We start from the raw sequence: 26,684 nt of genomic DNA on the forward strand, positions 1-26,684 counted from the left end.
AAAACGTACAACATAACAGAAAAATACACAAAACAAAAGTACAAATACATTAAAAAATACAAAGAAATAAAACATTGCTGGAAAATACAATAAATGACAAGAGAAAAACACACAAAATACTCCAAAAACAAACAAAACTATTACAAAAATGAACAAAACAACAACAGTAATGCACAAAATTACTCAGAAAAATATACAAAATTACAAAAGTACACATAAAAAAACATGAAAAATGACTGCAAACCCACAGTACTAACAAGTAAAATGACAACAAAATTACTCCAAAAAAACACAAAATGACAACACAAATACACAATATGACTCCAAAAAATATATATTTTACAGGAAAAAATACACAAAAGGACTACAGAAATGCACAATATGCCTCACAACGAACAACACAGAATAACAGAAAAACACACAATTACCTTAAAAACTCTTTGTTTTTCCTGTATTAATGCTCAGATCACTCATATTAAATGCTGACATGAATGTTGATCATGTGACCCTCCGATCAAACACATTTTTGTGGCCCCACTGTGATAAAAGTTCCCTACTTCTGCTGTAAAAGCAAAGCTCATATAGTATTTGTCAACATTTCTGGTATATGTTCCAACATCGTCATAACTTAACATAAGTATTGTAGTCTTATTTGTAAATCATGTGCCCTATGGTTGAGGTTACCTTTGAATATTAATTTTAACAATGTGTCTATACTGGAACAGAAACCCAGATATTCATGTAGCTGTTTTTATCATTTTATTTGGTGCATTAACATGCATACTAAGTAGCTAAATCATCATGATTACATTAGTTCTGGAATTAAAGGTCAAAAGACACTTTTTTCCCTCCTCGTGCTTGATATTTCCTAATTAGGGCTGATTGGATTTTTCATTTGGCTCTTACAGAAAAAGTTTTATTTGCAAGTGGAAAGTTTGCTTCTTTCTGAATAAAGAACAGCAGGCAACAAAAGTAGTGAGTGGAAAAAAAAGCATCGCAAGCTCGTAGTTCATTTATCTAACTCTTAAGTGGACAGTTGCCACTGCCCCTTCACCATTTCTTTATTGTAAGTGGGCACTGTAGTCAGCAGGCTGCTGTGAGCCATCGTCAAAGGATAGCATCGGAGGCTCTTCCTCTGGCCGATAATTAAGTGGCGTACTGACAAACGGCTTTCATCAGATCCCTCATGTGGAACTGAGAGCATGCGAAGGCTTTCGGAGAGGATAAAGTGGGGGATGTCACTTTGCCTCCAATCTTTCATGGCCTTGTACAGTCTCTGCAGCGGAGGAGGAGATCGGGAGTGAAGGCACCCTGTGTAGCCCTAGAGATGAAGGGGGTCTGCCTCTCCTAAAATAAAACATACACTAATCAATGGCGTGAGAAGGCATTACATTTTCATCTAAATCAGGTTAGCTTTTGTTGAACCACAATCACTGATTCAATGATTTTCCTTCCTTGGACCAGTTTTCATAGATGCGGTCAGCGACCGCGTGGAATTGTTTCATTTTGGCTAAAAAACAAAAAACAAAAAAACCCTAATTTGTCTGTGGCGTGGACATAACCCATCATAACTGAAAAGCCAAACCCTTCACTATTTTTTTAATTTGGCTTAGAGTAGAGAATTCTTTATTCATCCATTAGTGGGGAAATTTACCGACATGACAGCTCAAAATAAAGTGCAATAAAAAAAGGCAACGCACAGATAACACGAAAGACACCCAAAAATGAGTGCAATGAAGAAATAAACAATACAATAATAGAAGCTATGCATAAATAGAAATAAAAAAAAATAATCTAAAAAGAATAAAGTATACGGATTAATAAATATTAACAGGTGGAGGCAAGGTGATATATTTGCATATTTACAGACAGTAAAATGCCCTAAACTGTTTTGTTGTACAGCATTGAGGATAGTCTCTTCCTGTACCTGTCAGTGCTGCCCACTCCCCAGCAGACCACAGCATAGTGGATAGTAGAGGCTACCAGAGAGTCATCAAATGTCCAAAGGAGGGGTCTGATGACCCCAAACGACCTCAATACTGTCTAATTTTGCAAAATATAAAAATGGTTTGCCTCACTTAAAATAGGTTAATCAGTTACTCAGCCTAATTTATTCACCAGTTCAGAGATGCTTTTTATTTTTATACACCAGAATTACAGCTAATTTCTTTATGATAAGAACAGTTACATGGCTTTTTGGCATTCATTAATCCATTCCTAATGTTTAAATGTTTTTTTCAAAGCACGCATACTGACAAAATATTTTTTCTAAAGCCTAACTGAGCCATGTTTGATTGGATGATTTTACCATGATGACTAATAGAATACATTTATAGTTTTTTAGTTTTTAAAACAAACTGAAACAGTCTACTCAGCTCAGATTTAAGATATGGACACGTTCTTTTTCAAGAATATTAGCATATTAGCAGGCTTGCTTTAGAGAGATATAGCAGAGATGGAAAGGTATGCTTCAACTGACCTTGCAATATTGCGATACCACTCATTCCATCAACAATATATCTTGGAGCATTTTATTGTCAATGTCATGATACCACACAATATATCGTCCTATCCTTTGAGTACATTTTTTCTTTGGTCTTTTCTGCTTTGTAATTGTATAGTTTTGGCTCCTAGCTGTCTTGCCTAATACTTATCGTAGCATCGTTGGATGTTATATATTTTATCTTTACTGATTTACATTTGTGAATTATGTCACACCATTTGATCTCGTCTATCCTATTACTGAATGGTCTTTGCTATAACTCAATCTTTCAGATGTCCTAAGAGAGATGAGTAGAAACACAACATGCACAGAGCATGTATACTTTGTGCTTCATGGTTTTGAGCGAGGTTGCCTGAGTTTACGAATTGGACATATTTAAACTGGCATATGACTTTCAGACTGTAATCAAATAAGCCTGATTTTTTTTTTGTAGCGTGACCTGCCATCCAGTTTTGCAGTGAATCTTTTAATGTATTTTCAAATTTGCAGCGACTGCCTTCCAATTGAAAGGAGAAACCCTTGAATCTTAAACATGACATTCAGTCCAAGTCTGCAAACTGATGTGCACCAAGTAAACTAGTGTTAGATTATTTTGTCCTGTCTGAAGCAGGCCTCCGGGAAAAGTGGGGGAAACGCACACTTACAAAAGGCAATATGAGGAAATGAATTTGGATTTTTGTGTGTATTTTTTATTTTTGAGCCTTTGGTCTCTCACCTCTTCACTTTGCTGAAAAGACCCGGCTTTTCTGAGCTCTTATAAACCACCAGTGAGCTATCAGTGTTTTGTGTTGGGTCAGTCTTTTGTTAATACCCAGGAAACGGTTAACCTTGAACAAAATATTTTTCGAGATTTAATGAATTATAGAGGGTTCCTAATCTAGAAAAGTCTGATAGATTTAAGGGTTACTGTAGCCATCTGCCTCGAGATGAGAGCAGAACAGGATAGAGTGCTTTATGTATTACCAATAAACTAAATATGTGCACATTTATTTAAATCTGAATGTAGTTCTAGGACTGTATTATGTTAGTTCTACTTCTGCAGCTCTTCCTTTGAACGTAAACCTGTGGCTGTTTTCGACTGGACAACTTTGATCACTTTTAATATCCTTTTTTTTACCCTCATTGCATGATATTATTTTTATATAAAAAACAACAAATAACTGATAGTAACAGAATTCTTTCACTCTGAACCATTCTTAAAGTTTTTGTTCTGCTGTTGGTGCTCTACATTCTGCTGATAACAAGCCTACTTTTGCAGTTTACACATACAATACCTTATAAGATGAATTAATTTTTTTGCATGTATTACCCTTATTATTTGAGTCTGCCGATGAATAATGAGTTTAATTTAGCCAAATGCTCACTGTTGTGAAGGAGAGAGAGGAGGGGAAAAAAAACAATTTCCCCATAGTGTCATCTTCTCCTGTAGAAGTGGCTGTTTGAGTTTTAATTACGTTAATACCTCAGTGTGCTGTATTAAAGGACCTGTGTGTAGAGAGCTAATGTTATTTGAGTTAGCATTTTTGTTAAATTGCTGTTTGCTGAATTTTAAATGCAGATGTATGCAATTTCCTACTCAGAGTAACAGGTAATGTATGACAGATACCACCTAGACAGTGTACTTTTTTGCTACGAGCAAGCAAGCACTTCATGTTTTATTAAAACAGCATAATGAGGAAAGATCAGAGACTATGGGGGCTTTAAAGCCAGCATGCCAACATGGTACTACTAGCAGGGCTCTACTTTAACTTTCGAAGGTCACTTGTCATGTCGGCCATCCAATCTAATTTACTAGATTTTGTTTAAAAAAAACAAAAAAAAACAACTATATATCACTAATGAAAATGGTTAAACATTCAGTTTTCAGCAAGTGTATAACATGTGTATGTGTTACTGGTCATTTTTCCTTGATCGCTCGAAGAAGTAGTTTGTTTTACCACCAAAAAACTACCAAAGTATAAAGTTCTTTTTAGTTTTATTCGGTTCATATGTTTAGGCACACTCAGCCAAACTCTGTGCCTGCAACAGCTAAGAATGTATTCCCTTTTAGTGTTTTTCTGACCTAAAAGAAAATAGTTTTTGTGCGTTTTGAATAATCTGATGTCCAGAAGGACCCTATGTGAAAAAGATTATAAAATGACTAGGAAAGGTATATTGATCATTAGAAATCAAAATAACTAATAATTAATGTTTTCCTGACATTTTGGCTTATGATGTAGAGAAAATGTATTGGCTGGCGATGAGAGGGTAACCCAAAGCTGACACGGATGTATTCCAATGTTATATGATCAACAAATGTCTAATTCTAAAAATAGATAAATGTGACACCAATTTCAAAAATAAAAAATCAATACTAAGTTTTCTTCATAAGAAATGAAAATGTTTATATCTATGAACAATGAACTCTAAAAAATGTGTTGAATTGTTGTCTATTTTATTCATAGTACACAAAATATCACTGAACTTAATGAATAAAGTAAAAAAAAAAAAAATTTTTGGACTTGCCATTTTGGACAAGTTGTTGGCCAATGATAGCTTAGCACAGTGATTCTCAACTGGTGGGTCGGGACCCAAAAGTGGGTCGCGGACAGTTGATCAAAAATAAATTATTCCTTAATATCTCTCATGTTGGACTTGTCTTTTATTTTGAAAGAAACTTTTGCTGTGAAATGCATGTTACACAGGAAAATATATAAATTTATGTTTTTAAAAAGATTCTGTGTGTTTTCAACAGCGATTATAGAAAAAATAAATTTGCTTGGTTGAATTCTAAAAAAAAAACTGGGTCACGATTTAATGACCGTGGTAAAATGTGGGTCCCAGGGTGAGACCAGTTGAGAACCCCTGGCTTAGCACACTGTAACTTTCACTTGCCAGTGGCAAGCGTTAATGTTGAGTTCTGACTAAGAAGTTTAACAGTTGTTCTTGACTTCGTTGGTACGTGTGTGGGCAATTAATCTCTTGGTAGAGTTGAATGTGAGAAAGCACTGTATGTTGTCAGTCCTACTTTGGCTGGTTTCGCTGTTTTTGTCAGCTTTGGTGTTAACTTTTTAGGATTTAGTTTAGGGTGTCTTTTGATAGCTGCTTTATGTATTACAATTCCATCATTTGGTGTGATGAATGATGACTATTCAGAACACGGTAGCGTTTCCTTTATCTTTATTTTATGGTAGAGCACACTACAGCTACACTTATTGACTTCTATGTGCACACAGGGGGTGTCACACTTAGGTGGGTAATTAATAAAAGGTAACAATAGCTTTTTAATAACACGTATCAATCTTTACACAGAGAACAAGCAACACGCTGCAATCCACAGTTAACATGGTATAAGGAGATGCTTTCTGGTTCAGTATAATTCATCGCACATTCCTGTTGCAGGCACACATTTGCAACGTGCCTCGTATGCCCAGGTCAGTGTCCGAGTGGGGCATAATATCATAGGAGTGACTGACTGCAAAAGTAATACATTTGTTTTTATTCTCTATGCCTAAAATAAGGTGTTTGCTTAGAGCAGGAAGGGGGTAAATAAAAGATACATTAAGGTTTAAAATAAGAAATCTCAGCCAGTTTGTAATAGTAAGAAATTATAAATGACATAAAGGACTGGACCCTCAGGCTGATAAAGAAGCTCACATAATTAGAGCTGACAAACGCAGAGAGAGCAGCAGCAGCCTGGTTACACTAAAAACTGACCATAAAAAGCTGTGAATGGGCTGATATGCTGTCGTGCGGGAGTGAGGAGGTGAGTTCATATGTAGACGGAAACTTATCAGTTGAAACTCATCAGAATACTCGAGAATCTCTGTTAATCCAAACCTAAGTAGCAGTCAGCCCGTTCTGATTGGCTGAGTCAATTCAAGGGCGCCCTCATCAGCCAGTGAAGTGCAGCCTATGAGACGTAGCGACTTGTTTGTGGATTTTTCCAGGAATAATGTAAATTTCTTGGAAGGTGGCCTTAACAGTGGTGCGCTCTCTACCACAGAAAATACTGTACATGAGCAAATGTGGCTACTTCAGGATAAAATGTTCAATGGTTAATGTTAATCTAATAAAACTAGCATGACTGAGAAAAGAAGAGTTAGTATTTGAACTATAAATAGTATTAATGCAATTTACAATTTTGCATTTATCATACAGGTAAAAATTGCAATGTAGTTGTTGTATGATGAAGTAATTTTAGCTCTATTACAAAGTAGCCCTTCCCCCCAGTCACAAATAATGTAAACCTAAAGGGATTCATTGCATGTTCTGAAGGTAGAAGTCCTAATAAGTAATTAACTAAATTAACTACCTTTTATTATCGTTGTACTCGAGGTTCTTATGCAATCTATATAGTTTTCAAAGCTTTCCTACATTTCTACTGATCACACCTGGAAAAAAAAACTCACCTCCTTTCCACCTGTGTGTGCGTCTATGCATGCTTTTTATACGCAAGCAGTGCCTCGCAAATCTTTCGGCACCCTACATGCCTTCCCACATCCACTACAAATAGACAGCGAGGATGCTACATTCCATGGCCTCTGTTCAGATCCTGGAGGCTGAGAAGTACGCACTGTCAAAGGGTCCAAACAAAATAACAAAGACCCTAAAAATACAGATCTCAAACTTTGTGTGCATGCAGGTTATTGTGCGTATGCACACCTGTGCGCATTCCCGTTTAGTTTTTTCCAACTCCCACTTTCTACATTCAATTTTCTAATCCCACTTTTTTTTCTTCTGTCCGTGCATGTGAGAGATGATAGGAAAAGGTACACAGCCATTTACGCCATTAAATTAAGAAATCACATGAGGCTATTAGGTTTGATTAATAAAAGCATAGCATTTAGAATGTGGAGGTTTGACTTTGATCATTTTTTCCCCCTTGTTGGATGTAAATTGATTTTGACATTTTAACAATGAATATTTCCCTTTTATGAACAGCTCCTGTAGTAAAGGTCACTAATGTTTAACCATCAGTTCCTGACACTGTTTACCCCCTGCTTTTTTTTCACACACCGATGTGCCAGAGTGAACACTTTGATCACGGAGGCAGAAAATCCAGCAGTGCTGAATTTAACTTCCATTGGAGGTTGTTTTAAAAACTTTTAAAAATGCCTTTCAGGCCCTTGAACTTGGATGGAAAGTTCTTTGTTGGCTTTCCTTGGTTGTGGGAAATACAACAAATAGTTGCTGGTTACTTTTACTTTTTTGTAAGATTTGTCAACAGGAATCAAACAAATTTGTAACATGTGAAAGCCAAGAACCCTCACTTGTGATGTTTTATTCACCATTATGTGAGTCCTTTTCCTACATTACTATTTAGTGTTTATTTTTTTATTTTTTGTCATTATTGGTATACGCGTGCTCATCCCAGCAAGTTGAGTTGAATCCCTTGGACTCCCCGACCATGTGCACAGGATGCTACCTCTTCCCTGCTGCGAGGAGCTGTGCACTGACATGGCCTGTCCCTTTAACTCACTCTGAACATTTGAGATGCTGCACATAGAGGTCAGGCTGACCTACTTTCCCCTGGTGGCCCTTCTGCCAAGCTGCTGAGTTCCTCAGCAGGAGGGGCCAGCAAGGTTGGAGCAGCTTATGCCTTTACTGCTGTCCGGCTGTGTTAAATCACCACCATTTGTTAGGAGACACGATTCCGGGAGTGTGAGTTTTTTTGAACGTGTGTAGGAGGCATCCAACCTCCTGAGAACACACACATGGCCTGTGCTAAGACTGAATATGAAGTGTTCTGTGGGGGTTGCAGGTGGATGTTGAGGAGCACTTGGGTAGGACCCCTGCAGTGATCTCTGTCTGACTCACTTTGTGTACAAGTGATTACACCCTCAGACCTCTTTCTCTCACTACATGTCTCCCCCGTTAATCATACCTGTGTATTTATGTACCTGTGTACCCCTAAAAAGCATCATCTATCATGGATTATATCTAATAATTCCAACTATATACATTTTACCTAACTGCAATTGCAACAAATGTTTTTAAGAATGCAAAAAGTGCTGAAATCATTTAATCAATTTTGATCATTCACTCAGGGTCCGCAATGTTGAGCATAGGGGCCCCCGACATTGTAAATTTTCTCCCCTACGGAGCAATGGCGCTTCCTACGTTCTGTTTTCAGCAAAGTTTCTGTTGTTTTTTCTTTTTTTAATTGGTACCGTCGTAATTATTGCACACATGGGCACCAAAGGGACTCCCAGGTGTGCACCGGTTATTTTAACTTTATTTTTAATCTGAATAACCCAGAAACACATACATCAGCAGCACCTATTTAATACAGGCGATTGGCTCGGAGGCTTCCGTCTTAACCTAAGGACCCCTGCAACCTTTTAGCTGCCCCTGGTGCTGCCTGTGTGCAATGCATCCTCTGCTTGCATAACCATAAAAGCGTACACGTATTTAAGCTCCGAGGAGTGGGGACAGTCCGTGTGCGCGGTGGTTCAAACATACCGTGGTCTGGAAGGGCCCGGCGGCGATGGCACCGCCCTGCTCCTAATTTCCCGCTTCCCAAGGCCGTGGACATGGTTACCTTTCTGAGCCCTCTTTGCTCTCTAGCGGGGACGGAGCCCCCTCACCCCAGGCACGGACTGTCCTCAGTTCCCCAACACGGGGACCGGACCACGACAGTTGGTGCCAGGGGTCGTTGGCGTTGTCTACCACCCACCCGACTCGTCTAGAAACACAGACCGCTGTGTAACTGCACAGCAGAACACTGAATTGGAAGCATGTTGACCACCAGCTCCTTTTCTTACAGCTGCACATTTCCCTCTGCACTTACAGTCCCTGCCATTAATAATTCACTGTGTTCTATTATCCATCCACATTTTATTTAAAAACCCCCCAAAAAAGTGTTCTGAGAGCTGATATTGTAGGTTTTATTAAAGCTGATTTGATTGTGCACAGCAAAATGTTTAGTTTCTTGTGGGATTTATGCTGCTCATTTAAGTTTTGTTTGGAAGTCTTTATTTTTACTGAATAAGCTTTTGTGTTAGATCAGATTGAATTAGCTGAACAAGCTAATATTGTAGTTATTTTTATACATATTTATTTATTTTGTAATATGATTACTGTTGGATTTTGTGATTTAATATAAATAAAGATAATAGTGATACATTTGTTTGGTTACTTTAATGAATAGATTAAATAGTTTAAAAGTATGAAATAGCCACAAAGTGAGAAAAAGATGCAAAAAAATTGTGATAATCATTAATATCGTAATAATCGTTGATTAATCTAATCGTAAGGTCCCTTACATAACACACCCCTAAAAGTAAGGCAGTAACAAAGATTTGAAAAAACAACTTTAGCTTTACTTCACTAATTTTGGCCCCCAAAGACTTCTAAATTTCTAAATTTTCTGCGGCAGCAGTGCTCGCTCTCACTCCACACCCCCTATGCTGTGACAATGTCCTGGTGAGAACCCTGATTCACCCATGAACTCATTCATGTTGTGTTCTACAACCATAACGCCACTACAAAATCTGTATGTCTTGCATTAAAATGCCTTCAGGTGCAAAGTAACATGCAAACATCCTAAGTCACAAATAAATATAAAGGGTTATTCAAGAAACTTTTAAATAAAGACGCTCTCACCCGCCTCAATTTTGACAGCAAATTTTGATTGTTTTAATCAGTCTTTTGACTTAAAGCTGATATCCGGAGTTTCTGAGAAATCTATGTTTATGTATCATTCTTTTGAAATGCGAAAAAAATGCCTAACTAGTCTTTTACTATGGTCTACTGCCGGTGGTCATTCATATACGTCAATGTACAGTATATAAGTCCCGCCTTCTTCCTATAGACCCCTATACAAATAGAAAATCGCGCCGCGATCGCCCAGCCAATAGGCTTCGACTTCCTGTAGCGGAGACTGTCAATCAAAGTGAATGCAAGGCTGCGCGTCACAACAGCAAACAGACATCACTCTGAGCAGCGTAGCATCATGGAGGAGCGCTCCGAAACTTTAAAGCTTCCCCTAAAAACTGGCTTCTGGTAGATAGGCAGAGGCAGGGGTAGGAAGTGGAGCTGTTTAGGGAGGCACATTGAGATGTTCGCTTTTGAATTTTCGCTCTCTTTTCATCCTCCTGATAATCGCTTTAAATCCAACTTACTGGTAGATTTAGTCATCAGGAATATTTCACATTATTGCACATTCTGATTTTTTTCCCCAAACTATCCAGCCTAGAAAAATTATGTTATTGTCATAATAAATACATATTTAAGACTTTTGAGAGATCAAACCTTCAAACAAAACTTTTCCTCTTATTAAGCTGGTTGTGACCCCTAATGTCTTATACTTTTCAAACTGTCAGCGTAGTCTATCCTAAAATAGAAATTAATCTCATTCTTAAAGCTAGTTTTTCTCTTTAAAAACTCAACAAAAGCTTGACTATATCTCACCAGTGATGACGTCCGAAATACTGTCAATAGGTTGCATTGTGCTGTGAGTGATGTGGAGAGTGGCGCCATGACTCGAGCACACTTTAATGCATTGCTGCTCGCTATTGCTGATTTCAGCAACTGAATTGTTGTATGCCGATTCATCCAAATTGTCATTGGAAAAACTAATTTATTTAAAATTGGAACTATTTGAAACTCAAGGTTTGATATTATTTTTTTAAGTTGAATTTCTTTTATTGTCCATCTTGGTGATGGCTATTGGCTGCAGGAAAAAATTGGCAATGTTCGGTGGGAGAATTTCAAGAACAAGGAAAGCTGGACAGCAAGAATCATTTAAATGGATTGTTTGTTAGGGTCAGCATGAGGGTTTCAATTTGTTTCTGATGCAAAACGATGTTTAGGACATTTTGAGAGCTCTTGTTTTGTACTCTTTCAGTCCTGGGAAATACATATATTCTAAAATTGGTTGATGCTTGGAATAGATTGAAGACGATTCAATTCTACTTTATTTATATAGCACAAATTACAACCAAAGTCATCTCAGAGCGCTTTCAAAATATAAAATTCTTGATCAGAAGGAAAAAACCCAATAATATCCACATGAACAAGCTTTAGTGACAGTGGGAAGAAACAACTGCCTTTTAACAGGAAGAAATCTCCAGCAGAACCAGGTTCAGCGGTGGCAGCCATCTGCTTCGACTGGTTGGGGTTAGTGGACATAAGGAGGAACAGAACTGGATAGAGAGATAGAACATCAGAGTGTCCCAGAGTAGTTGAGCCGTGAACCACAGATCAGGAACTGCCAGATCCGTAGGCGGCGGGCAGAATCGCCTACTACTCTCTTTCTGGCCGCTTTCTACTCTTAAAGCTGCAGTTTGTAGAATCCTCTCTCAGCTCCATTTTGAAACCAAAACCGAAACTGAACCTCCCTTACCGGTATATTTTCTGAACGCTTTTAGCATGCCATTTTTTCTCAATATGACAGATGTATGGACTTTATCTTGTGTTATTGGACACTTTGAACATTTTTATTACAATATGCTCAAAGATTTAAAGCTTTAAACACATTCATAAATGATTAATATCATGATCAATATGTGTAAAAGTCAGGTTTTTCTATTAGCTCAATTCTTTGTCATCATTAACATGGATACCAGATTTTAACTTGTAAATGCATTATGCAAACAAAAACTAGGCGAGAAAAGTGCTACAAAATAATCAGAAGAAAAGCCGCAATTACACTAATATAATGCTCCAAAAGCCACCATATTGCTAAATTGCTTAAACAGACCCCCTAGGTGCCACGCGCCATCGGCGGCAACTCGCCGCGAGTTTTAGCCTTATACTTTTTTTTAGGCTTACTGCTTTTTTTTTTCTGAAAATCTCTGGATACAGTATTAGCATGTCTGCCTGCATGGAAACACTTGGTGCTAGACTATGTATGATTGGAATCAGTGTAATAGGTGTGTGAGCAGTGTGATGGGTATACATCGAGGGTCAGAAGTGGGGGGTTTGCTACAACCCGGCACAACTGTGTCTGACTGGACGTCACCCATTGCAGCCCGTTAGAGCTATGTGTAGAGAGTGTGTTTGAATAGGATGTAGTTAGACTAACTATCAGTAAAACTATTACTAATTGGTGTATTAATTCAAAAGCACTAAATAATTATTTTTTTAAATGTGGACACCATCGGCAACTTGAACAAATGCTGTGATGTCTTCTCCCTTTGCATCTTGTTTATCTTGACATACCGGTAGTTGCAGACATAACATAGGAACACCAAGCAGGAGAATTCATTAAAAAAAACTTTAAATAAAGCAGCAGGCCCTGAATGCCTGACTATATCAATCATTTAGGCCGAGCAAAGAGTCTTAATGGAGGCAGCTACCTCTATGTGGAAGTTCAACTACCTCTGTCTGCTTAGCATCAGGACACACACATAGATGTAGTCTCTCTTACTTTCTGTCTGTGTCTTTCTCGCTCAGTAATTATTCCATTGTCTGACTTGTCTTAAGGTTTTACAGTCGCACCGGCCAGCTAAATCGGAGAGCATCCTATCCATTTGTTGCAATCCACTATGCATGATCACACTCCATGTGTGCATTGTTTTATTCATCTAATGTCGAGCTCCAGTGACGAGTCTGTGGAACAAAATGCAGAGAAAAGGACGAAGCCTGCGTAATTGTGCCGTCACTTGTGTATAGAAGTCACTGGCTGAGCGACTATTTGCTTGGCAGAAGAGCAACTCTCTTAGTGTGGACCACAGGGGTCAATCGGTCAGACCAGTGCTCAGCATAAATAGCACGTGTGTCACATCCCAGCAACTTTTGGCATGAAATATTTCTGTGTCGTTGTACAGAAGTTGTGTGTGTCTGTGCCTGTCAGTCAACCTAAGAGATTTGTATTATAAGTAATTGATTTTAAAAGGAAAATATTCTTTTTCATTTTGTTTGATCCTGTGGCTCACTTTTGGTATTTTCAAAAAATACTGAAAGTCATTTCAAGGCGTTTAGAGAATATTCCAAGCATCCAAAGGCTCTGCTGACAGAATAGCCAGTTTAAGGAGGGGCTTTTTTTCCCCCATTGTGTTTATTAGGCATGTATGAACTTGATTGAATTAAATATAATGTAATCAAACCAAACCAATTAAAACCCAGTGGCTGTCCTTTGGGGATGTTGCTTACCGACTACTTTCATTGTCATCTACACTGATGTTTCCTTCGACTAGTTGACTAGTCTATGACAAAGACAAAACCTTGTCTTTCAAACTATTGTATGCAGCATTTAATAATGATCTGAAAACATCCTCTGCGTATCAAGTTATTAGTAGAAATACTAGTGAGACAGATGAGCAGCTGAACCAATGTGCACTAGAATCAATATTTGTAAATATATACCCAATAGCTCAAAGCACTAAACAACAAACATTTGGACAGTAACAGTCCTGCAGTCCAACAAACAGTAGTTTTAACATTAGGATCAATGTGACCAACAGTCACATTGATCTTTAGTAACTACTCATACAAAAAGGAACACAATGAACAATCAAATCAAAAGTCTGTCATCAGAATTACTGTTCAGTGCTTAATAACATTTTCAGGCTTCACATTTATGATCAACAGGGAGAGGAGAAATCCTCCTGTTACTAAATACAAAGTGAAGCTCTTACTTATTATTTATACAAACGGAGCAGTCATGTAATCATCAGCAGATACCATCATGTTAGATATACAAACACCACCAATAAAATACTAACTTTTATTGTCTCTTGTACATTCTCGCACGCACAAATGCACTGGCTGGAGGATGATCCGTGTATCATTCGTTAATTTGTTTTTCATAATGTAACAAAAACATGAAAAACAAAAAAAAAAAAAAACGTTTTTTGTTTCCAGTACCGAAGCAAAAGAGCTTGAATTTGAAAAAACAAGGCGTTTAACGTTTTTTTTATTTGCTCGGTCTCTGCTAATTGTGATTAGCCTGTGTGCTAACATCCAGCTGCTGTTAAATCAAGTTACACTTCGACCGATTGAATTATAGTCTGAAACATGCTGCTGATACATTATTACTTCACTTAAAAACGAACCAATAAACAACTAGTTCTTCGGCAGTCGACTAGAATGCTTTCAACGCCAACATCGTCACTGTTCTTACAACAGCTTAATACTTTAAAAAAATAAAAGTAGTAACATGAAGTGTCTAGTTTTCATCATGAATGTTGATCATTAAATGAGGCCGTTGGGGCAGTAATTAACGATTGATTCTGGGAGTTAAAAGAACAGCCAATTGGTCAATTCATAAAGGAAGGAAAAAGCAGCCTTTCCTAAAGAATTACATAAATTGCTGCCTAAAGCTTTAGTCGGGTTTGATTTGAGCCGATAAAACCTATCTGTTTCCTCCTGTTTGTTACCTGTTGTTGGAATATTTAGATTTTCTCTATTTCTGCAGGTGGCTTTAAAATGGCGACTTCCAGACTATGATTATCATCGCTGCTGTGGTGGTACTAGTCTGAATGTTGACAGCGCTCTAAGCATTTGCTCTCAGAGATCTTCTGTTGTCTGTTGTCGCATATCTACTGCTCAATCTAAATCCTCCACCTTATTGCAAGCATCTGTTCGTAGTACTTGATAAAGTGGAGTGGAGGTGTGTGTGCTTTTGAGCCTTTGGCTGGTTCAGTTTCAGCTGGTCCGCGGTATTTATTTTGCCATTGCAGCTTTACTCAGGAAGGGAACATTGGCCCTTGTGTTTACTTCAGCCCACCTTGCCTCTCCTTCATCGCTGTGAAGTATCTTGTAACTCTATAATGAGTTAACTTTCAGAGTGATCTACATAATTTATTTCCTGCTCCCACAGGAGTCCACTGAAGCTTTAATTAATATCAGGCCCAACCGTCAGCAGCAAACCCAGTGTGGGATTCCTTCTGGCTCCTATTTCTGGCTTTGCTGGTATTTGATATGTTGTCGTACCAGAATACAGCATGTTGGACATTGATGAAAGATATTGCTTTGTGGGTGAAATCCCAAACTTGTGCACTAAGGAAAAGCCGAGTCTAGTCATAAAACCACTGCTGAGACGCAATCCTGACATGCCAGCAAGTTTTCTAACCTTGTTGTTTTCCTTGGAACAAGTCTGTTACAAAAATTACGGTAATATTTTATATTTTACTGCCATTTTCAATCACGCACTAATAGATTTTACCTTTGCCATGGTTTACATTAGTCTGAGAGATGCAGTGTTTCTCACCTCTTTTTTTACTAAGCAAAGCAGCCTTGGCAAACACAGTATTCATAATAGTACATTTAATTATAATCATTGTTTGCATGTTGTACATATGGTTTAATGCCCTTAACACTTTAGTGCCAGCTGATCAGATGGCAATATTTATTTTGTTAATGTCTTAATGGTAGGTTTAAATAAAGCTAAAACAACTAAGGCACAGAGACCTGATGTGCCTAGACATGATTTTTTTTTTTTTTTTTTTTTTTTTTGATCAAATAAAACAAAGTCAGAGCTTTATTATCAATGTCAAATATTGATTTATTCGGTTGGATATTTTATTTAATAGTCTATTTTTGAATAGCATAGAATAGCATAGAAGGCATCATTCAACAGATACATTTTATTTTTCCCCTGCGCATCCCCTCCTTTAACAGAAGGCCAGATAACTCAAGAATTACAGTTCACAAGACACACACCCCAGAAAAAAACAATGATAATGAATACAATACAATAATAGAAATACAATTATATCACAGCACCAAATGTCATCTGCGTTCACATTTTCCAAATAAGTCAAAAAAGGTTGCCAGACTTCATAACATTTTTGTATTATCCCCTTGTAGTGAAAAAAAAATATAAATTGAATTTGATGATTATTTTATTTATTTATTCTTTGACATTTTATTTATTGGAATATTTTTTTATTGTAAAAATTTTTCTTAAAACTCAAAGGTGATTTAAGCCATTATTTTATCAAGATGTGAATGTACATGATATATAATATCAGTAAGTTCACATGCTACAATTTATCAATGTATTGTGATGTAGGTAAAAGTTTCTGAAATTATCTTGGTGATTTTTTTTTTGATGATTTTACTGACCTCGCTGCCTTTCTTTGTTCTCTTGTCCACAGAATTCAATACGGCACAATCTGTCATTGAACAAGTGTTTTCTCAAAGTGCCTCGCTCCAAAGATGACCCTGGAAAGGTGAGCCTTACTTTTTATTATTATAATAATTTTATAGAATCTGAAAATGCATAATTGTAGACTGGTGGAATGTGTTTTTTTGGGGGTAGAGCTCTCTGTTGGCAGGACTCACTGCTCTTACCTTGTTCTGGTGTGTATCATTCTATCTATTCTCTGGTAGAAAAATGTTACCTTTGAGTGGCTGCCAGGACACTGACAGTCTGGAAATGCATGGAATGCTGGTAATCTATTGCAAAGCTCCCACCCCCGCGAGAGAGTATTTTAACTGTAAGAAAACAAATGTTTGGATCAGTATGGAATACGGTTGTGGTAAGGTAGAAGAAAATTGTAATGACTGGTTGAAAGTGACCTGGCTTCTAGCCTCTTGTGGTCCCTTCTTTGAGTCTGATATGTACGGTAGGTAGTGTTTAACCTCATTGTATAGCCCTTCAGCCCCTTTTTTTTTTTTTTTTTTTTAAATCTTTGTAAGAGAACATATTGTCCATGGTAATTTGACATTTGAATCTCAGTGGGACCACCTTCTTTTGCTGCTTTTGCTTACTTTGCCTCCAATCGCACATGGCATCAACCAGATTATTTTCTTTATTCAGCTTCTTTCTTCTTCTTTTTTTAATACCCAGTAGTCCCTAGAAATAAATCTCCTTTTTTGTCTATGGAAACCTAGCCAAGAGGCACATTAGCACAGAATAAAAGAGCAGACAGAATAAAATGTACACAACAATTGTTCTAGTTCAGGGGTCTCAACTTTGGGGTTGCAAGATTCTAAGGGACGGTCGCCAAATGCCTTCAAGAAACTGAGAATGTTTTTTGTTTTTTGTTTTTTAACAATTTGAGCCAATTTTTGCTATATTTTAACCTTTTTTCACCACTTTTTCTTCTTTTAATGCATTTTGGCTACATTACTCCAATTTCTGCCACTTCTCTATCAAATTTAAATGTCTTTTCTGAACATTTTTCCCACTTTCAAGATATTTTCGGCAAAAAAAAAACAATTTCATTCCACCGTTTTTCCCACCTAATGTTGCTTATGTTGATACAAATGTTATCACTTTTAACCTCTTCTCACCATAATTTATGCTTATTTTTGCCAATTTAACCACATTCATAACCCACAGCACTATTTGCCAGTTTAAACTAATTGTTCATACTTTTTAAATTACATTACCCCAACCCACTCATCCCCCAATTTCTGCCACTTTTAAGCCAATATTGACACTTTAAACCATTTTTACCACTTTTTCTATTTGTTTTTGGCCACTCTAATTTGCAACGTTTAACCGATTTCTGTAGTTTTTAAAATCCCATTTCATCACCTTTTCCACCATTTTTGGTCACTTTTAACCCATTTTATCTTTAAAATGACTGTATGCTAATGGATTATATAATAATACACTTCCTGGAGAAAAGTAGATAGTATTCAGATAATTAAATGTGATTATCACAGATTTATAGAACAATGGACCATCATTTTGCTGACTTTACAGATGGGCCCCAAAAAGCTCTCCCCTTTATTCCCCCTTATAGATGGCCCTGCCTCTACATGACTGTTCTTCAGTGTTCATGTCTGTGTTCAACCACTGGTTCCTTAATCTTGGGGGGTGTGGGCTAAAAAGGTTGAGAGCCACTGTTCTAGTGAACATTTTGTCAATATGGTTTTGAATTCAAAATTCTGAAGCTATAGGGAATTTGGAGGTTCTTTAATGACCAAGGTGCAGTGTTGGGAAAAAAAAGCCTTTTTCCTTTGTGGATTCTGGGAATGCTTGGAGGAGCCGATGTAATGAACGGGTGTTGTATCCACTCCTTGCCGGAGACATGAGGCAGCGCAGATAAAAGGGGGAGTTTGCCCAGTATGGCCTTGTAAACAAACCCAATCCAATGTAGCATCCCTGGACAGACTATATTGTTCAGAAAGAAAGGAACCTATGTACCTATGCTTTGTGTCACGGTTTGCATACGTCTAGCCATATGTTCCCTAACCTAGATAATATCCCGCTACTGATGGAGCGCATGGTACCTGTGCACATGGTACTACACAAATAATTACACACGCGCTCGTACACACGCATGAAGAGCTGTGCCTTGCTGTGTTGAGGATGGGACTGAATGCTAATTTTGTGTTTTGCTATAATCCTCTGATATTGACACTCCTGGGAGCTGCTCCACTAAATACAAAATAATCTATTGCTGTATGGATCCTATTCCAAATGCATGGCCAACAACATGCCTGCATCCTTAATGTTTAATTTGGAATTTTCCTCACTCCCTTCCCCCCGAAGACAACTTCAAAGAGGCGCTAGCTGCTCTTGATATGTTGCATCAATATTGTAATGTGGCAGGAATATGAGAACTGCTGGCTGAATGAGATAGGAGAGTCGTGTTGCTCTCCGTCTGCCTCCCGCTCTCTCTGAGATGGTGTACAAGATGACAGTGAGTGTTGTGTGCACTTGCACTCTCTACCTTGGAGGAGAAATGTAGCCTGTGAAGGCTTCTGCTAATGTCAGTTTTTGTTGTAGTTTCTTGCATGTGTCAGTACTTAGGGTATCATAGATGAGTTGATCAGGTAACCATTATCATTATGACTTATAATCAATGAATTTTTCTTTGTTTATGGACTTCAAGAAATAGTGTGGCTGAGCTCTTATATATATATATATATATATATATATATATATATATTATTTTTTTTCTTGCCCCGGACTGCAAGAATACACTTTATTTTCCTCCTCTGCTGTATATTGCAGTGTATCAGTGAATAATTCAATGACTCTTTATGTTTATCTTTTTCCTCCCAACTCTCTGCAGTGGAGTGTTTGGAAAAAACAGGAGCACTCATCCCATGAGGGTTAACTTATTTTCCTCCTAATTAAAAAGACACCCTACACTTTTGCTTTGCCTGATCACTCACATTGAATTTGATTTTTGCATCAATGAAATGTATTACAGAATGACAAGAGGCCACCCATTCACTCCTCAGTGTAGCCCCTAATACGAAACCAGAGGTAAAAGTAATGGATAACAAGTACTCACCTTATTGTATTAAAGTTGGTTTTATGGGTATAGTATAGCGCTGGCACAGGACCGGCCTCCCTAGAGGAAAAGTATCGTAACAAGACCTCAACCATAGGACAGTCATCGTCCACCCACCTACGGACAGCGATGATGATGATGATGATGATGATGATGATATTTCTAAATCAGTTTTTCTACTTAAGTACGTTTTAAAATAAGTATAATTATTTGTTGCATTTCTACACCAAACCATTACTGAGTTTCATGGCACATTGAACATAATGAATTCAAACCTTCTTAGTTGTACCATTTTTGATCAAAGCCACTTTCTTGGGTTGGTTGGGGCTTCTACCTATTATGTTGTTACCCACATGGCACATTTGGCATGGCACTGTTTTAGAGTTTATAAATTTAGCTATAATTAAAGAATTTTTCATTTTGAATCGAATTTGTTGTTAATTCCAGCAAGTTCATTTTGTTATCTTTTTTGAATAATAATTTAATAATAAGTGAAACCTTAAAGGGGACACATCATGTTAAATCCACTTTTTTTTAGCCCTTCAATGCATTTTTTTTGTATATTTAGAGTGTTTAGAAGTACAGAAAAAATCCAATTAGTCTCTTCAGGTGCTCCGTAGATATCTTTATATTCTGTTTTGCTCATATTTTTCAATCTGTTTCGATTTTTCGATTCTCTATTACGTTTTTTGAACAATAACGTCACAGTATTTGCAGCGGAACTGCCAAATTAGGACATCGACTCCAGGTCCAACACTTCGAGCAATCCGCCATTTTTATTTCTCGCTTTTATTTTGTAGTCCAAGCTCAAGGATGCCGAAGTTACGCAAGGATAAGTCAAAATGTTCGGTTGTTGGATGTAGTAACCCACACGCTTCATTACACCGTCTCCCAGCATCAGAACCTTTTAGAAGTGCCTGGTTGAGTTTTATTTTTTACGGAAATGTACCCACATCTGTGGGTAAGGTAATTTTTGTGTGCGCGAAGCACTTCAAGGATGACTGCTTCAGCAACCTCTGCCAGTATAAAGAAGGATTTGCCGAAAGACTTTGTCTGATTGAGGGTTCAATTCCTTCTATCTTTGGAGACGACGAACAGAGCACTTCAGTAAGCTGTAAATAACGCTAAAAAGTGTGATGATAAGACGTCCCTATCATTGTTTTGTTAGCATTAGCAGTTGCACCGTCTTCATATGTTAGCGCAGTGTGCTCGTTTTAGATCCTTGATGATATGGCCTATGTGATTTATTTAAGTCTAAAGTTTTCATTAGTCATTTTATTTTGCCGTTTTTGTCTCTGTATTAAAATGCATTTCGTGACGTTAGCTTGGTGCTAGTGTTAGCTCGGTGCTTGTGTTAGCTCGGTGCTTGTGTTAGCTCACTTGTTAGGGTTCTGCAGGTTCATCATCTTCATTTTCATCTTGCTCTGCCGGGTCCGACTCTGGCTTGAACATGTAAGGCTGGATGGACAAGTATTCCGTTGTTGACATTTTGTAAATAACGTGTGAATAAAACGTTTCTGCACCTCTACATAATCGTATCTCTTCTATTAAACTACAAAAATGGCCGAACAGGGTGAAGTTGAACCGAGTGTCACCTCTGCAACCTGGAGAGGGGGCGGGGTATGAAGTGTCTCATTTGCATTTAAAGAGAAGCACATCAGAAAAGGTGTAGAAAAGGGGTCTGTGGAGCTATAATAATGAGGAATTCAGACCCAAGCAGTGCAGTTACGCTTTATAAAAACCACAACTGTATGATTTATATGTAAAAAAGGAAGGATTTAAATGCATGATATGTCTCCTTTAACATATTAATTCCTTGGTGTTGTTTTATTTAAAAAAAAGAATTGTACATTTTGACAAACCTTTTATTTCATACAGATGCTTTTGTGGAAAATAAATTAGGTTCCAATTGTGCAAGATTTAGTCTCGTCCTTTTTAAGTTTATACATGAGATGTTTACTGTATGCAAGGGAACTGTGGCAAGATTTATTATCAACAATAAATGTTGGGGATGAACCTAACTGTAAATTTTACTTTAAATACTATTTAATTTATTTACTTTTTACTTATACTTGAGTATTTTATGTATGACTTACTTGTACTTGAGTACAATTCAAATGAAATTACAGTACTTCTGCTTGAGTAGAATATATCAGTACTCTACACATCTGTGCCAAACATAGACCTCTGCTCTGATGCACTTGTACAGTAGCTTACATCTACATGAGATGCTTCTTCATCTCATGCTGATGGTGCTGTGAATTATTTTTCCCTCTAAGGAAAAACCTAATTGACCCCAAAGCTTCACGCATATTATAAGCTGTGATTTTTAAGGCCCTTTTTTGTTACAGTTGCTGGGAAACCTTGTGAGAGCTGAGATTACCAGCTATAGCATGAAGAACTCATGTGTCAAAAATAAAAATATCAGCTATTCTCCTGACTCAGGAAGTAATTTTAAAGGTCCTGATCTCACTTTCTCTTGACAATTGTGATTTTTATCAGGAGTCGTATAAAATACTAAAAACAAATTCCGAGCTCGCGCAGCCTTAAGGGTGATAATCTAATTTTTAACAACTGTAAGCTCTGTTCCTTTTGGGTTGGAGAAGGGAAGTCATTGAAAAAAATAAATTGAATGGGGCCAAGTGCTGAGATAAATAATGCAGCCCAGTAGAATTACTCAATGTAGCCCCAGAGCCAGCCCCAACTGTTTTCTCCGAGATTAGCCTTGGTCAGACATTAAAAGAATGCATTGTGGCCGAGCTGTGGATTCCTGGCCTGGAAGTGTGGCTCCCTTTCATCCTTGAAAGGGAGTCGGGCAGCGTTGCACTGACTTCAGTACCTGAGGCTGAGGAAGTGTGGCTTCAGCGAAGGCTTAAGCGTTTCACCAACACTCATTCCCTGTGCCAACTTCTGATGGAGGTGCTACTAAGAGGAAGCCTTGTTAACATCATCTCACATAAATTAACACTCAATTTTATGCATAATTATTCACAGTGTTATTTTTCCTGTTTTTGACAACACAGGAAGCTGAACCATTGATTTGCTGATAGGAAAGGCTGAATGATGCCTCTGTAGTCAACGGGGTTGGGGTCAATTATAATTGTAATTGTGTAATTGATAGTTGCCAAGAAAATTTGATTAAAAGTTATCAATTATAATTTAACGCAAAACTGGGAAACCATGTTACATTTCTATGTACAGTTCTACACGTATGTAGTTAACAATTATTCAAATGTTTCATATCAAGCTTTCCTATATTTAAAAAAAATAATAAATGAAATTGAGGGGTATACTGACACAAAATAGGCTCAGATGCCCACACTAAAAATATTAAAACCAATATTTTTATTGATTAGGAAGCCTAAAAAGGTTACCAATAGAAAATAGGAAAGATATTAGATGATAGATATTTGTTTAGTGTATTTTAAAGCTGATTTAAGACCCGTTATCATAAGAGATGATTACAGGATGCTAACACGAGAGGGAGGTTAACTTCTATTAGGTTATTTATTTCATGCATAGTAATTGTGATTAATTGTAATTGAACTATTGTAATTGAGAATGTAATTGTAATTGACTTTCTAGGGATAAAAGTAATGGTCATTTATTTGTCATTGGGAAAAAATTCTGGTCACTTTAATTGTAATTGAACATGAGTAATTGAAAACGTAATTGTAACTGAAAAATGTAATTAACCCAACCCTGGTAGTTGATGAGCATCAACTTTACGGTTGTGTTTTGTACATTTTCACAATTTCCCCCCAACAACAAGCATTCTTATACCATATGCTCAGACTTCTCAGTAATATAATCATAGAAAGAAACGTTTGTCAGCTTGTTTGTCTTTCTTTATATGCAGGGCTCTTACTGGGCCATCGATACCAATCCAAAGGAGGACTCCTTGCCAACACGGCCGAAGAAGAGGCCTCGGTCTGGAGAACGGGTGAGGAAAAAAAACACATTTATTTACATGCACTAACACTTTAACACACATGAGCCATAATTGCTGAAACCTCTGTACACACACACACACACACTGCGCGAAATGACTCGGTGCTAGTTTGAACCCAGATTGTATGAAATTGCCTTTTTGTGCAACTTTTCAAGCCTGTCATGAAATGGGTTTCTTAATAATAAACTACGCCCCAGGCAGCCATTAGCCCATTACATACATTTTGCGCTTTTTTTTTTTTTTTTTTTTTTTTTAAACAAACATCAATTAATGCAGAACTGTGCTCACTGGCTATTCAGAGTGCAAGCCTTTGTCTTCAATTATGCATGAATTTAGTCCAGGGATTACATAAAGCTGTACAGGTTTTTTTTTAGTGAGCTGTTCTGATTGACTGCGCCCTTGGGTGTCTCTACACTGGGGGCCCCCCCACATCTTTCATCTGTGGTTGACCAGTGGCTACAATGAACAGGGACTCGTACGCTGGTATTACAATCTCAAATACTTAAATTGCTCTCTTAACTATGCACATGAGCAAGCATAAATATTAGATTAAAAAAATGAGTTTGTGTAGTCGTTTTGCAGCTAAAATACTGTTTATTTAACACTCCTTTGTTACTTGTTTGAGGTTTTACATGAAGCAAATATAAGAGAATGACCAGAGTGTCCCAATTTCATAGATGCCAGTAACATAGTTATTAACGCATTACTCTAATATGACCTCTTTTTTCAGCAGCAAGTAATTTAATGCATTAGTATTTCTAAACCAGTAATTATATTAAAGTTACTTCACTGAGTTACTATTTATAATTTTCCTCGCATATGCGACAAGTCACGTTTTCAGCATGAGGACAACTCACGTCTTACATAATATGTAAGACCTCTGCAGAAGCCTCTGAAGAAGACTGGCAGTTGACAGTCGAAACGTGTCAGGAGATCAAAGTAAATTTTCTGATGAACAATTGTCTGAATAAATGAAACCATAACATATTATTCACAAAGAAAACAAAAAGAACATGCTGGAATGATCACATCTTACATACTTAGATAAAATACGTCTGATACAGGTACATACAGACAAAATATGATGGGTCAAAAATACTTTTTATTTTGTTATTTCTATAAAAAAAGGTTTTATGTTAACTGAAGTCAAGAAATACTGTTTTTAGTTAATATTTTACAAAAACTTGTGTTTTTATTTAGGTAATAGTTTTTCAGGAGATGCATTGTTGACATTACTGTTAAAAATGCACTCCCAATAAAACCAGTTGCCATTTTTATAAAGTAACTAATTTTTAAAATGAGTAATCAGTAATCAGATTACTTCTCCTACCGTCCTGTTCTTTACAGTGAGACACAAAGACTCCCACAAAGTGAAGTGCCTGCTTTCTGCAGGACACTTGCCTCCTGCTGAAACCCCTCCCCTCCTCACACACTCTGCCTGCAGGGCTTTCCATTAAGGTCCTCAGACATTGAAATTGAGGGTTTGTGAAATCTCATTTATGTTTATCATGAATTAAAAATAGTATTGTTGGCAGCCAATCCTCTTACAGTAAGTACTTTTGGGAGACAGTCATGCCAGAGTTATCTCTCACCACAGCGCGCCTCTACTGCTTCAGTGTCAGTATTACTGAGTCCAGTACAAGTGTGAGAATGAAGAAGGTGGGGATGAGATGTTTTTCAAAAAGCAGAATTAAAAGTGACCTAAATACTGTAAGGGGTGTTTTTTATTTATTTTTTAAAGGAGGAAAATGTAGCTGTTTCTATTTCAGTGTGGAACAAAATTAGTGGTAATTACTAACCAAATTTGCCTTTTTCTTTGAATGATCGATGAATAAAGTGTACAAACACCGTACCGTCTACTTAGAAAACAGAGTGAGATTATCATACTACCAATTTTTTATGGAGAAGGATGATATTTAAAATGTGGACTGTATGAATACACTTTATTTGGCTCTTCTGCTGTATACTGCAGTGTATCGGTGAATAATTCAATGACTCTTTATGTTTTGTTTTTTTTTCTCCGAGCTCTCTGGGGTGGAGTGTTTGAAAAAAAAACAGGAGCACTCATCCCATGAGTGTTAACTTCTTTTCTCCCAATTAAAAAGACACCCCACACTTTTGATTGACTTTTTAACATGTCATTTTGAAATGCATATCACCGATCACTCGTTTTTTTTATTTAGATATCTGCTGTTAGGAAATATATGACTGAATGACAAAAGGTGACTCGCCCATAATACAAATTATAGGCCTCTGCCCTGATGCACTTTTACAGTAGCTTGCAATAAGAAGAGATGTCTTCATCTCATGCTGATTGTGCTGTGAATTTTCTTCCTTCTAAGGAAAAGTTAATTGACCCCAAAGCTTCACTCGTACAGTATTAGAAGTTATGATTTTGACGCTCTTGATGAATATAAACAAGCCCTTCTTTCTTTCTTTTTTTTGGCTTATTATAATGTTGCTATTTTTTGACTTTGCTGACAGAGACAGTCAAGTTATACACATTTCCTAAAGCTCGCAAACGCTTGATATACTTTCTCATCAAAGCATTCGTTACAAATAGTGAAGCAGTGAAATTCCGGGCACCGAAAATTCACTTTTGATTTTCATCAAGAACTTCAATTCACTTTGTGTTTTAATGAGAGAACATATTTTATTTGACTCTCTTTCAGCAGCTTAGTCACTTACAGGCCTGTACATTATTATTTAATGCTTGAGTGGGGTCAAGTTAAACATTTTATTTTTCATATTGTGCATTGTTCGAATGTCAGTGCTAAATAAATGTTTTCATATGTTTAGTTGATTTATCATTTGAAGCATTAATATTAATTTATACAATTTTGCTAATCTTCCTGGGGTCCATTAAAAAAAAAAAAAAAAATCGAGATTCTAGTAACAACAGAAAAAAATTAAGACAGTAAAAACGTTACATAAAAAGGTCCATCAAATGGTAAATGGACTAGATTTATATAGCGCCTTATAACCACACTGAAGCAGTCCCAAAGCGCTTTACATATCAGCTCATTCACCCAATCACTCTCACATTCACACACCAGTAGGACAGGACTGCCATGCAAGGCCCTAGTCGACCACTGGGAGC

At 37.1% G+C, this 26,684-nt stretch overlaps 1 protein-coding gene across 2 annotated transcripts in view; it reads left to right on the top strand.

Annotated features, from left to right (window-relative positions):
* foxj3 (forkhead box J3) overlaps nt 1–26,684 on the top strand; it is a 100,446-nt gene that overhangs the window by 48,739 nt on the left and 25,023 nt on the right. For both annotated transcript variants that reach the window (XM_028447314.1, XM_028447315.1), the window contains exons 3-4: nt 16,531–16,605; nt 23,492–23,575. In XM_028447314.1, the coding sequence (XP_028303115.1) occupies nt 16,531–16,605; nt 23,492–23,575 (159 nt within the window). The remainder of the gene's footprint in view (nt 1–16,530; nt 16,606–23,491; nt 23,576–26,684) is intronic.

Source organism: Gouania willdenowi, chromosome 5 (genome assembly GCF_900634775.1).
Source record: "Gouania willdenowi chromosome 5, fGouWil2.1, whole genome shotgun sequence".
Lineage (NCBI taxonomy): Eukaryota > Metazoa > Chordata > Actinopteri > Blenniiformes > Gobiesocidae > Gouania > Gouania willdenowi.